Source organism: Abrus precatorius, unplaced genomic scaffold, assembly GCF_003935025.1.
Source record: "Abrus precatorius isolate BTA unplaced genomic scaffold, Abrus_2018 Scaffold3, whole genome shotgun sequence".
Classification (NCBI taxonomy): Eukaryota; Viridiplantae; Streptophyta; class Magnoliopsida; order Fabales; family Fabaceae; genus Abrus; species Abrus precatorius.
In genome coordinates, this window is record NW_020874373.1 from 1574112 (window position 1) to 1589235 (window position 15124).

The following is a 15124-nucleotide window of genomic DNA, read 5'->3' on the forward strand; positions in this document are numbered from 1 at the left end:
TTTTTAAATAGAATTACGTGACTTTTAGTTATCCATTGCACTCGGAGATACGTAGGAGCGGGTACAAGACTCGTCAAGTCAAAATAATTTTTTAAGGTATTTATTAACATTTTAATAAATAATTTATCTTTTTTTAAAATAATAATAATAATTGTTTAGAAGTTAAATAAATATTTTTTAAAATTAAGATGAATTTGCATAATTAATTTAAGGTAATCATTTTTAAACAGACGTTGTAAGGTGCTAGTACCTTTCCTACACATAAATAATTCTCAAACTTATTTTTTATTTCAAATATCATATTATTTTTAAATTTTTTCAAAGTTTTCTTAAAATAAACTTTGTCATACCGACTACCTAATTTCAAACTAATTTTTTTAAAAATATTTTTATTTTTAAAAGATATTTTTTTTAAACACATTTTTTGCCATACCGACTACCTAGTTATAACAACATGAAAAACATAAAGCTATATATTATACATATAACATGTTTCTTTATCTAAAACCTTTTTGTTTCGACAATCTAAAAATTAATTTTTTTGTCATTGAGATTCAAATCTTAATTATCTTACATATAACCTATTAGTTCCCATCACTTGAACTATATTGCATGATTACTTGAACTTGTAACATTTAGTAGTGTTCTACTCGGACCAAGTGAAATGGAGACTCAAGATCTAACTCATGCAACGACAAAGAATGAATATGCTAAGGCTAGAATTATGAGCAAAAGCAAGGACCTTCGCTTCGATGCACAAGCTAATGTATATTTTAATAGAATAACAGTATAAGAACCTAATGATGTAACGTGTGCTCATTATATAGAACTTAGATGAGAACACTCTTATAACATAAAGTCTAACATTGCATATTATGTAACGTGTGCTCATTATATAGAACTTAGATGAGAATAAATAGTCAAAATATAAGAGCACTCTTATAACATAAAGTCTAACATTGCATATTATGTGCAACATGATAAAGTGCTTAGTGAAGACATATCTAATACAGTAGAAGACGACCATATGTGATTCACCTTCATTATTTGTTAATTTGGGCCTGCATGATTGGACCCGAAATAAGAATAAATAATACCTAAAATTTAACTTTTAATCAAAAGATAAGGAACTACCAAAAAAAGAAAAGAAAAGAAAATATAAGGATGACAATTTTAAAAAAATAAATGAAATTCTAGATTATTTGGTCGTAAAAGAAAAAAAACTCTAATATCATGTCATAAACAAATATTTTTAAAAGCTTAAATCTTTAGGTAAAGAGATGTTAATAATTTTATTATAAATCTCTAATGTTAGCTTCAAGTCCTCTTTGCCCGAAGCTTATCTCAACAGTTACAACCTGCAACATATGGATAGGATAAAAAGAAATTAAATCATCGTTGAGAAAGCACCAACAGTGAGGGTAGGGATCTAGGCAACGAAGATAAGAGGACACGTAGAGTTTTGGAGAGAGAGTAGGTTATAAATTATTTTGTTTGAGATTTTATCGCATTTTATTTTTATTTCTGAAAATTTGTATTTACAATAGTACGAAAACAACTTATTATTACTGTTGTTGTCTTATCTAATTATTTGTTCCGTATTTGAAGGTCAAAATTTCCCTAATCTAAGGCTATGCAAGAATTTATCAAAGTCTAAGAGACAAACTACTATTAATTCAAAGTTTTGTCTTGAGAAATTTGAGGTTTTCCTTGAAACGGAGATGTAAGAATTTTACAATTTCTAAAATATATGTTTTCTCATCATTCATTCACTCATATATGTTTTCTGTGTTCTGCAGCGTCCTTTCAGCAACTTATTTGAATATTAAAACCCTTCACGCCTTCTGGTTATGAATGGGAAATTCGTTGTTTGTGAAATGTGTAAATTGTTTTGTTTATTATTTATTTAAGAAACCTCTAAAAGCAATACAAAACTCGTACCAATATCCTTCTTAAGTACGTATCTTTCATTGTTTATGACCTAATTATATGATCTTTGGAATAGTTCACAGCAGTCTATTTTAAATGCAAATGTGTTAAAAGTTAACTGATTGCTTCTTTTATAAAATAAATCGCCTCTCTTTCTCCTTACACTGTCTTACAAATTAATTTAATATGATATTATATTTTTTCTTTATTTTTTATTTTATATATATTATTATGAGAGCATTTTAAGTGAAAAAAATTATTATTATAAGAGGTAAAAAATATTAATAATGACTATTAAATCAAATAAAGAGCTTAAATTTAATATTACTATTACACTATCTACTTTTTTTCTCTTTTTTGTTAATTAATTCTCATAACACAAATCTCTCTCATTTCAAATGTTCTCTGCAATCACATATACTAAATTTGTGTCATATAAATATAAAAAAAATATTTAAAATTTCCCTTTTTAACATACAAATAACATTTTGTTTTTCTTCTTTAAAAACCTTATCTTTGAACAATTAAAAGGACATCCAAACCGCAGTTGTCCTTGTGGTCCTTTGCATGAGTAAATTTGATGTAGTAACGTCCAGACCGCAGCGTTGGCAACGACCACAGGATTACAAAAAACCTAAGCGTAGTTTTTAAATATTTTGAAGTTATTTTTTTTATTAAAATTAAGACTTTACATTGATAATAACTCTTACATTTAAATTACAACATTAGAATTTTTTACAATATTACATTTAAATTTTGTCAAATAAAATAAAGGAGGAACATTTTTTTTTGTCTCTTGGACAGCATAATAATAATAATAGCAATAATAAGCATAATGATGATGATAATGCCGTGACAAAAGTGTTTCACGATGTGTCAAGATATGGACATCCTAATCATCATTGAACGGTGATGGGAGTGGAACCCACAGCTTTAACTTCCTTCCATGGTGGTATACATACCATGCTGTGTTTTCTTTTGTTTTTTCCTTAGGTAATAGACTAGATTGGGAGAAAATAATTCTGATATATTTCTAAAATAATTCTTATAACTTAAAAAATAGATATAAAAGAGAGAGGGAAAGGAGTGTAAAATAAGAGTAATATGATTAAAAGAGGTTTAAAAAATAAATTATAAAGTGTAATAAGAATTCATTATAAGTATAACATCACTTTATGTTCTATATTTATGTAAATGGAAAAACATTGTTTTAACACCGCAACATTTATTTATAATTAATTTTATCTAATTATTTAAAGTCTTGGTAACCAAACCGAACCTTATACATAATTATCACATACTTGGTTAATTCTTTGTATTTTTTTTCAAGTAAATGAATTTAAATTTTGGAATTGTATAATAGATTACACAATACAGATGGTAGGAATGGAAATTTTCTACGAGGAAGCGTGTGGTGTCCTCTTAACCTTTATTAAAAGCCATCAAAATTGTTTTTCTATTTTATTTTATTTTATTTTATTTAGTCGCCGAACAACGATCCCATTGGTCCAAGTGTTTGCCTTTTCGAAATCGGATAACTCTGCCCTTTTCTCTCCATATGTTTTTTCCGTACAAACTAAATTAAAAAATATATAATTATATTTTTATATTCACATTTTTCTATTATCTTATATCATATTATCTATCACTTTTTATTTTTTTCTCTTATACTCAAACCACTTCGTGAATATGATGTATTCGAAAAGAGTAATAATTAAGAATGAGGGGAAACTTCTAACAGTTTCAGTTCTCCACCTGAATCACGTGAGCATTACAGTGAGACAGTGCATATTAAAAGTAGTTAAATAAATATTTTATTCATCTTTAAATTTAATGATACATCTAATTTAATTAAAAACAGAAGTATCCTTGCTTCTTTATTTTAGAATTTTTTTTTTTAAATCTGTCTTTGTTTTTTTAATTTAGTTAACATTTTTAATATTATAATTGAAGTCACAATCATTCAATAATAACGAGTATACTTAAATTATTAAATTTAAGAATGGGTCACCATATTTCAATGAGCAATTTTCTGAACAGCTGATCTTATGTCACAAGTATTAATTTTGAAATTGATTTTTTCAACTTGTGTAATGTTACGTAGAATAAAAAATTATATATAATAATTTTTTATTTAAAATTATATAATTTAATGCAATAATGGTATTAAATGCTATAATTTTTTACAAAAATTTATCATATATAACTTCTTATTTTATAAAATATTGTATAGGTTAAAAAATCATTTTATAATTATTATAATTTTATATACATTTTTTCGTCTCTCTCTTCTTTCCATTGTATTGAGACCCTATTAATGGCTTTAAGGGATGTGAAATTATCTTTTTCCTTAACTTTAACTCAGCAGCCATCGGAGCATAGACGAGGCAATGACAGAGTAAAATTTGTTACGATAAAGGTTTTCCAGTCATAACAATGATTCATTTTTTTAATGATAAAAAGTGGCTTTTTCAAGTCCATCTCATATGAAGAACGTGAAATTTTTGACATGTGCACGTATCACTCAGTATTGCCTAACGTGTAGTGAGGGAACTTTGATTTCTTGAGGTGGAAGGAATTTTAGGGAGGAGGAGTATTTTTTTTTCACGAGTTACATATTGAATCAGAATGATCACAGCATTGGTGCATCTTCATGGATCATTAACGAAACTGACCCAAAATAAGGGAGGGTTCATGTTAAAGCACGTGAGGACCCTTGCATTAAACTTTTACTAGTTTTAGTTATTATTTGTTAATTGTAACGCGTATAATGAGACCCCCCCTAGAGTAGAGAAAAAGCGGCTTAGCTTTATCCACAACAACCAAAAAGCAATATATAAATAAATGTGAAGGAATAGTCAAGAGTGGTGAAATTGGAAACAGAACAAAAACAGAGAGAAAGAGACATTGATTGGTAATAGCATCTCATTGAGTTTCAATCAATGGCGTCAAGGAAGGGCTTTCTTTCAAAAGCAAGTTACATCTTTGGATCCAGCTCAGAATCAGAGACCCATTTGGAGGCAAAATCCAAAGAGGGTGATTTGGAGTTGGATGAAGCTGAGGTGTGGGGTTTTTACAATAACTCCAACACTGTCACAGAGGGGAAGAAGGGGTTGCGATCGGCTTTGAAGAGGGGTTGTAGAAAGGTGGAAGGTGGTGGAAGAGTGAGTCCTGTGGCTTCAGCTTCATTGCCTGTGAATATACCTGATTGGTCAAAGATTTTGAAGGAGGATTACAAGGAGCATAGGAAGAGGGAGAGTGATGATGAAGATGTTGTTGTTGGTGATGAACCTCCTCATGAGTACCTTGCTAGGACAAGAGGGGCTTCACTTTCTGTGCATGAAGGGAGAGGAAGGACTCTCAAAGGTAGGGACTTGCGCAGGGTTAGGAATGCCATTTGGAAGAAAGTGGGTTTTGAAGATTGATCTTTCATAAGATTAGCATAGGGGATATATGGTAGTGTTTCATAGAGATATGGATCTGATTCCATTATTTTTTTATTGGAAATTTTGGTTTAGGCTATTTAGTCCAAGGACTATATATTAGCTTTAGTTTCGTTTGGAACGATTTATATTTCTTAATCTGCTCTTCAATCCTCATGGTCCCTTTTTTTTTGGATGACTCTTGGTTGTTAATGTAATGAAATGAGAGTCCTTCAATTTGGGTGTGTAAAGAGTCCTGAAAGAAGGATCACTCATGCGTGTAATAAACTGTTTTCAACTTTTTAAAAGCTAAGTTATTTATGTGTGATCTTTGTAGTTTCATGGCCATTTTACTTCATTCTCGTTCTTTTCTCCTTATTCAGCGTTACATTGTCTGTTTTTTTGGGCCTTTATTAAAGGCTTTTGCATTTCAATGATGAGAAAGGTGTATGGTGTTAACGAGATAGAAAGGAAAGGCAAGTGATGAATGGGAAGAAGTTTTGATGGATAAAAAGAATGGGAAGGAAACAAAGCAAAGAATAAGTCATGTAGAGTCTGTGGGTAACTCACCAATTGGTGGGAACGGTAACCATGAATACATCCTTGTTAATTTAGTTTCTAAAATAATTAAGAATCAATTATCTTATTTGTTTTTATTAAATTCATTTAACAACGTACCAATGTAATAGATTAAGTATCAATTGTAGTACATGCGTAACATAAACTTTGCTAATCAGTGATTTTATTATTCTCGTCACGAATTTTTAAATAAAGTTAAAATAAAAAAAGAAGTTCACACATTCTTTTTTATTATTTTTCGTAACATAAAAAAGATTACATCATTTAATAACTTAGACAATTATGTAAGTACATACATAACATAAACTTTAGTAATGAGCAATTCTAATATTTTGGTATAAAACTCGTCAACAATACATTTTTAAATAAAGTTGAAATTAAAAAAGAAGTTCACACTTTTTTTTTATTTTTTATAAAATAAAATTACATCATTTAATAACTTAGACAGTCATGTAAGTATTACGTTGACACTTAACTTATTATCTTTAACACATTATTAAAAAATTAATAAAATTTAATGAAAAAGACTAAGATCTTTTTATATATATAATTTCAAGAAAAAAATTTGTTACCATAATTTCAGCCTTTAAAAACTAAATCAATAAATACCTATAATGTTAGGTATAAATTTATAAAATGACCAATTTATGATAATTTTAAGAACTATAAATTTTGTTTGATAATTTAAGGAATTCAATTAATGAAAGCGTATAATTTTAAGAACTAAATGTGTTTTTGTAATAGTTTCAACTTTCAAAGACTAAATTAGCAGGCATTATTTTTTATAATTGTAAAGACTAATTTTTTTTATAATTTCAAAAACTAGACGATGGATATTACAATTTTAAGGAAAATAACATATTATTCAAAAGTAACGTATCCAGCACAGTTCATAAAGAAGTGGTGTTATTTACAAGTTTTTTAATTATAAAATTAAAATCATTTTGTATACTTTTATCTGTTTGATATTGAAACAAAAGATATATAAAAGATGTAATACCTTTTGGGGGATTAATTTGATGCCTAGCTAAATTTATTAAAATTAAAGACATGTTTACACTTATTTTGCTCTGTAATACAAACTAATTCAAGTTTAGTTGAAACTTGTATCTTAAGGATGAGGTAGATGATGAAACAAGTAAAGTGAATATGAATAAATAGTTGACGAGTTTGTAGAAACAAATCAATTATAAGAAATAAAAAAAAAGATTAATTGTATATTTCTATTAAAAATAATAAAATTATATTTTAATATATAATTTATTTTAAAAAGTTGAAATAATTGGAGCCCACGCTTTCCCCTTTTAAATTATTAGGAGCTTGGACTCTCTTAAATTGCTGTTGATTGCCTGTCCCTATTGGTTTACCATGTAAATTTCAATTTCAATTTCTATTATTATCTTATATTTACTGCTTTTTAGTCAATGCCTGATACGCAGCACCACAACCATTATTAGAAGCTGACTCTTCAAAGTGCATTTGGATAATAATTGAATTAAGTATTTGTTTAATATTTTTATTGTATGAAGAGTTTATATTGTAAATTAAGATATAAAATTTATTTATATGTTAAAAAATATTTTAATTAATTTTATAAAACCGATTATTAAGTTATTAATGATACATAAATTCTTTCAGAACACAGGTTGACCTTAAATGTGAACTAGAAACTTTTAGCGGACCAATATGCAAATAAAATATTCAACAGTTGCCGATTCTTCAGGTAACAGGTCATAACTATTGATCATTAATATATCTTTTTCTAATAAATAAACTAAGCTTTTTGGTGAAACTGCACACTAAACCATCGCTATAAACTCAATTAAACGAATCTACATTATCCTCTCTTTTCTGTAACATATAATATAATATTTTTTAGCACTAATTTTGTATTTTTTTTAAAAATCTTTCATTATTAATTTTAAAAATTATTTTATATTGAGATTTTAATTTTTCTCTAAATATGAAGTTTATTTAATTTTAATTTTTTATTTTCATTTAAAAATTTATTATTTATAATATTATATTGATTCATTTTTTGTTGGATAAACCAAGCACTCTTATTTTTCACTTATTCGATTATTTTTTTCAATTAATGATGCCTATTTTTCTTTTGATTTATATATTTATTAAAATTTTACATATGAAAGTTAAATTTTAAATAAAATTATGATAACTACAGTAATTTTTTATTAATTTAAAAAATATCATTACTATATTCAACAAAGTTCTCTTTTCAAATATTTAAAATAATTACATTTATTAAAATTTAAATTCAAAATCACAAGTTAAATTCAGTAAGAACAACTCTTGAATAATTGATTTACATGCTCAATAATAATGACTTCAATTTTAAATCGTTGGTATCATAACTAAAAAAAATTTGAGCTACAATTTATTTTTATTACGAATAGAATAGTACATTATGTCATTTTAATACAAGATAAATGTTAGGGATATTTTTTTTTAACACACTGTTAGTTATTAGTTTTATTGAAAATTATAAAAGTATAAAAAATATATTAAATTAAAAGTGAGATTTGTAAATATAAACATATTATATTCAATAACTAACTAAAAATGTGTTAAAAATAGTATGCCAAACAATTTGCTAACATTTCTTCTTGATACAATGCTTTAAAATCTGCGTGCTTAAACTTAATTAAGATGTATTAACTTAATGATTGTCAAGTTATTGTTATTAATGCCACCAACGTTATCTAACATAATAAAATATTAAATTTTGTTAATTTTTTATTTAGTTGATCATTCATGAGCATAAGTAGTTATGAGCTCTCAAGCTTACTCTTTTAGTGAATGAATGGACCAACACTAAAACTTTTAGCATGAAAAGGAAAACATTAATTACAAAAATACTCTAACACTTGGTAGATATTTCAGTAAAATAGTAATACTCAATGACGTGAGATGTGCCTTTTATATATGAGGCTCGACTACAAGTAACCCAATGTCAAGACACTAAGCACTCTCATATATATTATACCACACAAAGATTCTAAAATTGTGTGGAGAAAGATGACTTATGAGTAGTAACCTCGTGCTACACAGCATAAATATATTGTATCGTGCAAGTTAATGCATCTAAATATGCTTTAGATAACATTTATATCTAATTCGATTAAAAATTTTGCAAGACTAATTATTAATTTGAGTCTTTTTTTAGTTTAAATTGGATAAATTTTTATATAAATATTTGCGGGAGAAGGAAATAAAAAGTAAAACAAGTAAAATATTTTACTTGAGCTAAAATCTATTTATATATCTTATATTTTAGAGAAATTAATTGAAAAAGATTTTAAAAAGTATAACATAAGTTTAAAATGCATAATTTTTTATAAAGTAAAATCAATTTAAACAACTTATGCTTTAAATTTTTTTAAAAAGAATACAAAAACCATAAATTATTTTAACGTATAAAAAATATTTTTTTATAAATACTTTTGCAAAAATTTACTCAAAGTAAATTTTTTATAACATTTTTGCATAAATTTATCTAAACTAAACCTTTGGTCTAGAATAAAAAAAAAACTTCTCCTTAAACGAACTAGTAATCAGTTAACAATATTTGAACCAATAAGCAAAAACAACTTATGGAGGCAAAATAAACCCATTTTAGGTTCCATCTTTCTGTCGTAGTGTCATCATCAAGTTGGTGTCACAAAGCCGAACTAGTTATGTATTTAAAGTTAAAGCTTGATGAAAAAGCTTAAGCAAGTGCATGTCCCAGGATAATATTGAAAAGAGAAAACCGTTAAAGGTATCCGAGATGGAAATGCAATGCAGCAATTAAATCAAGTAAGCACCATTTGACACAGAGAGATTCGACATGCAGCGTCGAACAAAAGGTATCTGCGCTGCAAATGCTTCATTTTCATCCTCCGGTTTTGTTACGGTAAATAATAAATATTAAATGCTACTTCCAACACAACTTGCCACATAAAGATAAAACTTTACTACTATTCAACGTTGGTGTTCTATTTTTTCGATATGATCCATAATTACAAAACTGTGTGTCAGTCTCAGGTCACATTGCATGACTCTCTGAGAGGATAAGCCAACCAAAGTTTCTTGTGGTTTCCTCGTTCAATTTTTCAGAATTTTGGATCGGATTTTGTGTTTTTGGTTACTTCATCGTTATATATACTTTTAGTTAAAATTTATTTTAAAAACATATTATAAGAATTTTATTTATAATTTAGTAATTTTTATTTATAGTTTAATATTTTTTTCGTGTTTTATAATTTTCAATAAACATCAATTATTAACTAAAAATATATTTAAAACTGTTAGAGAATATCTTGCTTAATTTTCCTATTGCAAAAGTTAATAAACTGTGAACAAGGTTTTTTTTACGTTTGTTTATGCTTTTTTATTGGTGCTAAACTGATAAGAATGACGAGAGGCACAGAACCCTAAACAATTAACTTATGATAATCAACTCTCATTCTTTAAATAGAAAATATTATCGTTTCCGAGGAGATTGTATTAAGATAAAATGCAATCACTTTTATACATGAAGGTCTATGGTTCCTCACCCTTTCTTTTTCTATAAATAGTTTGGACGGAACAATTCTGATTATATGGTTTACGGTACGTGTCGGCTTTCATCATTTAACTTATACTTTATTACGTGGAAATGCTTATGTGCGATTCTTATCTTGGTTACCTTTGTCCTTCGATGCCTTAATTGTGACATTTGCTATTTATCTTTTTTATTCATTAATTAGTAATGTTCTTTCTTTACAATTGACGTTTAGCCTTACCTTGGTTTCTTTCGTCTTTTTTCTCTCTTTTTTTGAGAAATCAAAGCAATAAGGGGGAGATTAGTTTTCCTCTCCTTTTTCACCATTTAAATATAAGTGTAAAAGATTAAGTATATAAATTTTTTTTAAAGGGCTATCTAATCTATTTCTGTTCTTTTTAGTACTGAGCCTTCCTTCGCATTATTACACTGTGTTCTGGGCTATGAATTGTGAAGATTAATCACGAGAATTTAAGATTATGAGGATTGAAAAAGAAACAGTGAGAAGGCTATTTCCTTTCACCAACCGGAGGTAGGAATGTTTTCATTCCTTGAAAGAGTTTATAACTTTATATATAATTTATAGAAATAACTTAATATTTTAATAAATTATTATTTAAAATTTTTTATTAAATATCTAAATGAATCTTAATACTTAATTGGATGCAACATATAGTTACATTTGGTACCTCTAACTTGTGGTACATTTCAATCTCATATCCTATTTAATCTTCCCACAATATATAACTACTCAGAAACTGTACGATCTAGCTCACAGTTCATGCAAAAACCTGGTTACTTTCTGCAGTAGTGGTTCATTGCTTTCAGGCTCGCATGAGGAAGAGGCTATGTTAGCAGCAGAAGCATTCCCTCTGGCCCTCTATTTAACGTACGTAAGAACAAAGTAAGCGAATTAAGCCAATATATATTCAAGGCTGTGGAAAAATGAAAGTGTGTTAATTTTTTAGATGAATTAGGACAGATAATTTTTACGATACCTTTCGCCACTTTGGTGCGGCCATGGTGATATCGGTCATCATTCCCTTCAACTCATCAAACTGAGAGAATAGAAGAGCCCCAAGAAATTATATAAGATGGGTTTTTTTCTATATATATATATATATATAGTCAAGACAACTATAAAAATAAAATAAAATAATGTACACCATTATGAAGTTTTCTTTAAAAAATTTATATGAAACATTAAAATGATACCTGTTTCACTATCGTTTCGTATTTCCTTGCATATTTGCATAGTCTTCTTTCCTCATCATCTACGTCCTCGGATATTATCCCTGCAACTTCATGCTTGTTTTGGGACATCTTGTTTGACAATGCACCAAATTTTCTATACATAATTGCTAAGGATATGACTTATATATATGAATAAGTGAGAAAACAAAATAGAGTTAAAAATATTTTTTTGGCCAAATGTTAAAAATCGTATTTATGCTTTGTTCTCGTGGGGCTGATGGAGAGGGCCTTTCCTTTTGACTCGTCAAAACAGTATTAGTGATAATTATTATCTATTTTATGACTATTATTTATTTATTTATTTTGGTCAAATCTATTATTTATTTATTAAGTCATTATAATTTTTTCTTAATTCATGATAAATATTATTTTCTTTTGTTGCATAATCCGTAGTGTGTACAAATCCCGCATCTGTCACTACTATAATATTAAAAACACTTGCAAAATTAAAAAGTAAAAGTTATTACAAATAGCTTACTATTACTTAGCTATCAACCTAATAAACTACCAAAATTTTCCAAAGCATGACGCTCAAGCATTATAATATAAGTGCTTTGACTTGTTACAGATATTTTATAATATTTCTTTAAACCTCTCAACATTATGTTCTCATCAAATCCAGTTCAAAAATTCTTTTGTTTATTTAACATACTTCTACTTAAACTACATTGAAGATTTTATAAATGTATGTTTTTAGTAAAAGTAGTGGAAAATGTGATGGTCTAAAACTATGTAATTTCAATTTTTAACTTAATTTCATTATTAATCCATATTCTTTTGGCCATGTCCTAAAAATGCAGATGTGATTAGACATGTGACTGGTTGAATTTATTATAAAACTTTCAAAGTTTCTGAAGAAAATGTTATTTCTTAAATTAAATTAGTGAGTTATGCAAAAAGCGTTAGGTAAGTACATACAAGCACCAATTGCTTCAGTAATTAAAGACACACAACTCCATGCCTTCTTGGTCAAACATTTCATTCTCTAACAAACTCAAACGCCTGCACTGCAACTCCTCATCGTATGCTTACTTATTACACTTGTCATTTTACTTAATTAGTCAATTTCTTGTGTAATACATTACTATTTTTAAATTTAATAATTTGTTTAAAAATATTTTATTATATTAAATAAAACTAAATTTAAAATATGAGGTTTTCAATTAAAAATAAGTTATAAAAAGATTAAGATAAAATCACGTATTTAATTAAAAAAAAAAGTCATGTGATGATAAGTAAGATAATATTTTCAAAAAAAATATTCTCAATTAAGAAAACTCTTTAAAATTGTTCTCATATATAATTCCATAGATTACTTTTCTAATGATTTACATCCATTTTTCTCAATGCAATGACTTATTCAAAATATTTAATTAAAAAAACAAAGAAATTCAACCATTTCCATTTGAACCGTTACAATTGAATTAAATGATCAACATTATCATATACAAGTGCACACTCCACGTTCCAAATACAAATTTAGATACTCAGACGGTTTAGCAAAATTAATTAAGACACAGTAAGGGACCTCAGTAAAACCAAACAAACACTTTTTCGGGCCACAACATGCTATAGGGCTACCCCAGTGGGTTTTTGCTTTTACAATGCTAACTGGTATAATAATTTAATAATTTTGATAAAAAAAATTAAAATTTAAAAATGATATTAACATCCCCGCCTCATATTTTTTTAATATAATCTAAATTATTTGTACCCTTAGCAATGCCTTTCCTTTTATGTTTATGTTACGAATCTTAAAAGAAAACCAATAAAGATGTTCAACAAAGAAGACCAAATGCCATATAATGGGCTATAAAGTAGACGTGTCAACATGGTATTAACACACTTGCCAAAAATAATAGGTTAGAAAAATGAATAGATACAATTGCGTTGGGTACATGACAAACTAACAAATTATCCAAAAGCTTGACTCTTGACAAATTAGCCAAAAAAAAAACAGTTTTTTTTTATAATTTTATGAAATTAAAATTTGAATATTTTTAAATATTATTGGTTGAAATATTCTATTTTTTATTTTTTTAATATTTTGACATTGTTTTACTCAGCTTATTTTAGTTTTTTCTTCATTTTAAAAAGAAAAAATGGACCAAGTAGAATTTTAAGAAAATAAACTTTTAAAAAATTTATTAATGAAGATATTTTTGAAAAAAAAATTAGAAAAATTAAATGTATGAACTTTTAGTTTTTACTTGTTTTTCTTTATTTAAAATTTACATATCTTAAGATCTAAGAACACATTATCCAAATGAACTTAACTTAAAGGTGATTTCAAAATTTTAAAATTATTAAATTATCAAACAAGTTTAACTTTAAATTTAAATATATTATTATAGTTTCTACGTCTGATTGATTTACGTTGATTAATTTACAACTTTGATTTTGTTTTTGTCAATTTATACCTTGATTTGATTATTATATATTTTGGGCCTGAAGAAGAGTAATCACAACACTGTCTAGAGTTTGGGCCGGTTCGGTATACCTAAATTTAAAGTGGCCTGATTCAGAAAACGAACGTGCTGGGCCGTGCGGTGAGCATAATTAGTGATAGCCAGTCTCTCTTTTGTTTGTTTGTTTTTTTTTTAAGAATTTCTTTCAAATTTTTATAGGAATTAAAAGTATGAAAAAAATGACACGGAAAAATTTGGAATTGTATTAATTGTTAATTCTAAACAATGAAAGGTGGTTGTTGTTAATTATTAATACAATTGTAGTTATTTTATGTTTACAATTATATATAGTAGTTTTTTTTACTCAAAAAGCTATAAAGTTTAATGCAATTAAATGTGTCAATAGTATTAAAAAATATAATTTTTAATAAGAATATTTTATTTTATTTTATCGTGTTTAACGTTACATATAAAAAGAATGATGAAATTAATATCCCGACGATGAAGTGAAAGCACTTTTTAATTCATTCCCAATTTCAGTTTAGAGGTTCTTATAGTTAAGTTTATTTACGAAAACATATCAATAATTTATGAATATAAATTAATTTTAGCTTATTTTAATAATTTTTTATAACTTATAAAAAAGTAGTTGTTTTTATTTTATTTTAATAAATTTTATTGTTAAATCTGTGACAATTTATTATTTTAAAATAACTTATTAAATAAATAACAAGCCGTGTATTCTTTTTGCAATTAGAGCATTTTCAATACTTCTTCTATAGTTAGCATTTTAAGTTCTATAACTTTATTTTACTTGAAAAATCAAATCAATAAGAAAAAACACACAAAGTCGTGGTCCTATGTTGGAGAGAGCATGAACCACGAGAGGAAGAAACAAACGTGCATACGAGAAAGGAAATTAAATTTTCAGGCTAAGTAATAATATTTTTCATTTTTCAAGTTTAATTTTAATTTTAAATTTCTATTTC

At 26.6% G+C, this 15124-nt stretch overlaps 1 protein-coding gene across 1 annotated transcript; it reads left to right on the forward strand.

Moving 5' to 3' along the window:
* Positions 1-4676: 4676 nt before the first annotated feature.
* LOC113862738 lies at positions 4677-5372 on the forward strand. The gene has a single exon (XM_027495898.1). It carries the CDS (start codon positions 4872-4874, stop codon positions 5352-5354), a length of 483 nt encoding a protein of 160 aa, XP_027351699.1. The 5' UTR covers positions 4677-4871; the 3' UTR covers positions 5355-5372.
* Positions 5373-15124: the final 9752 nt, after the last annotated feature.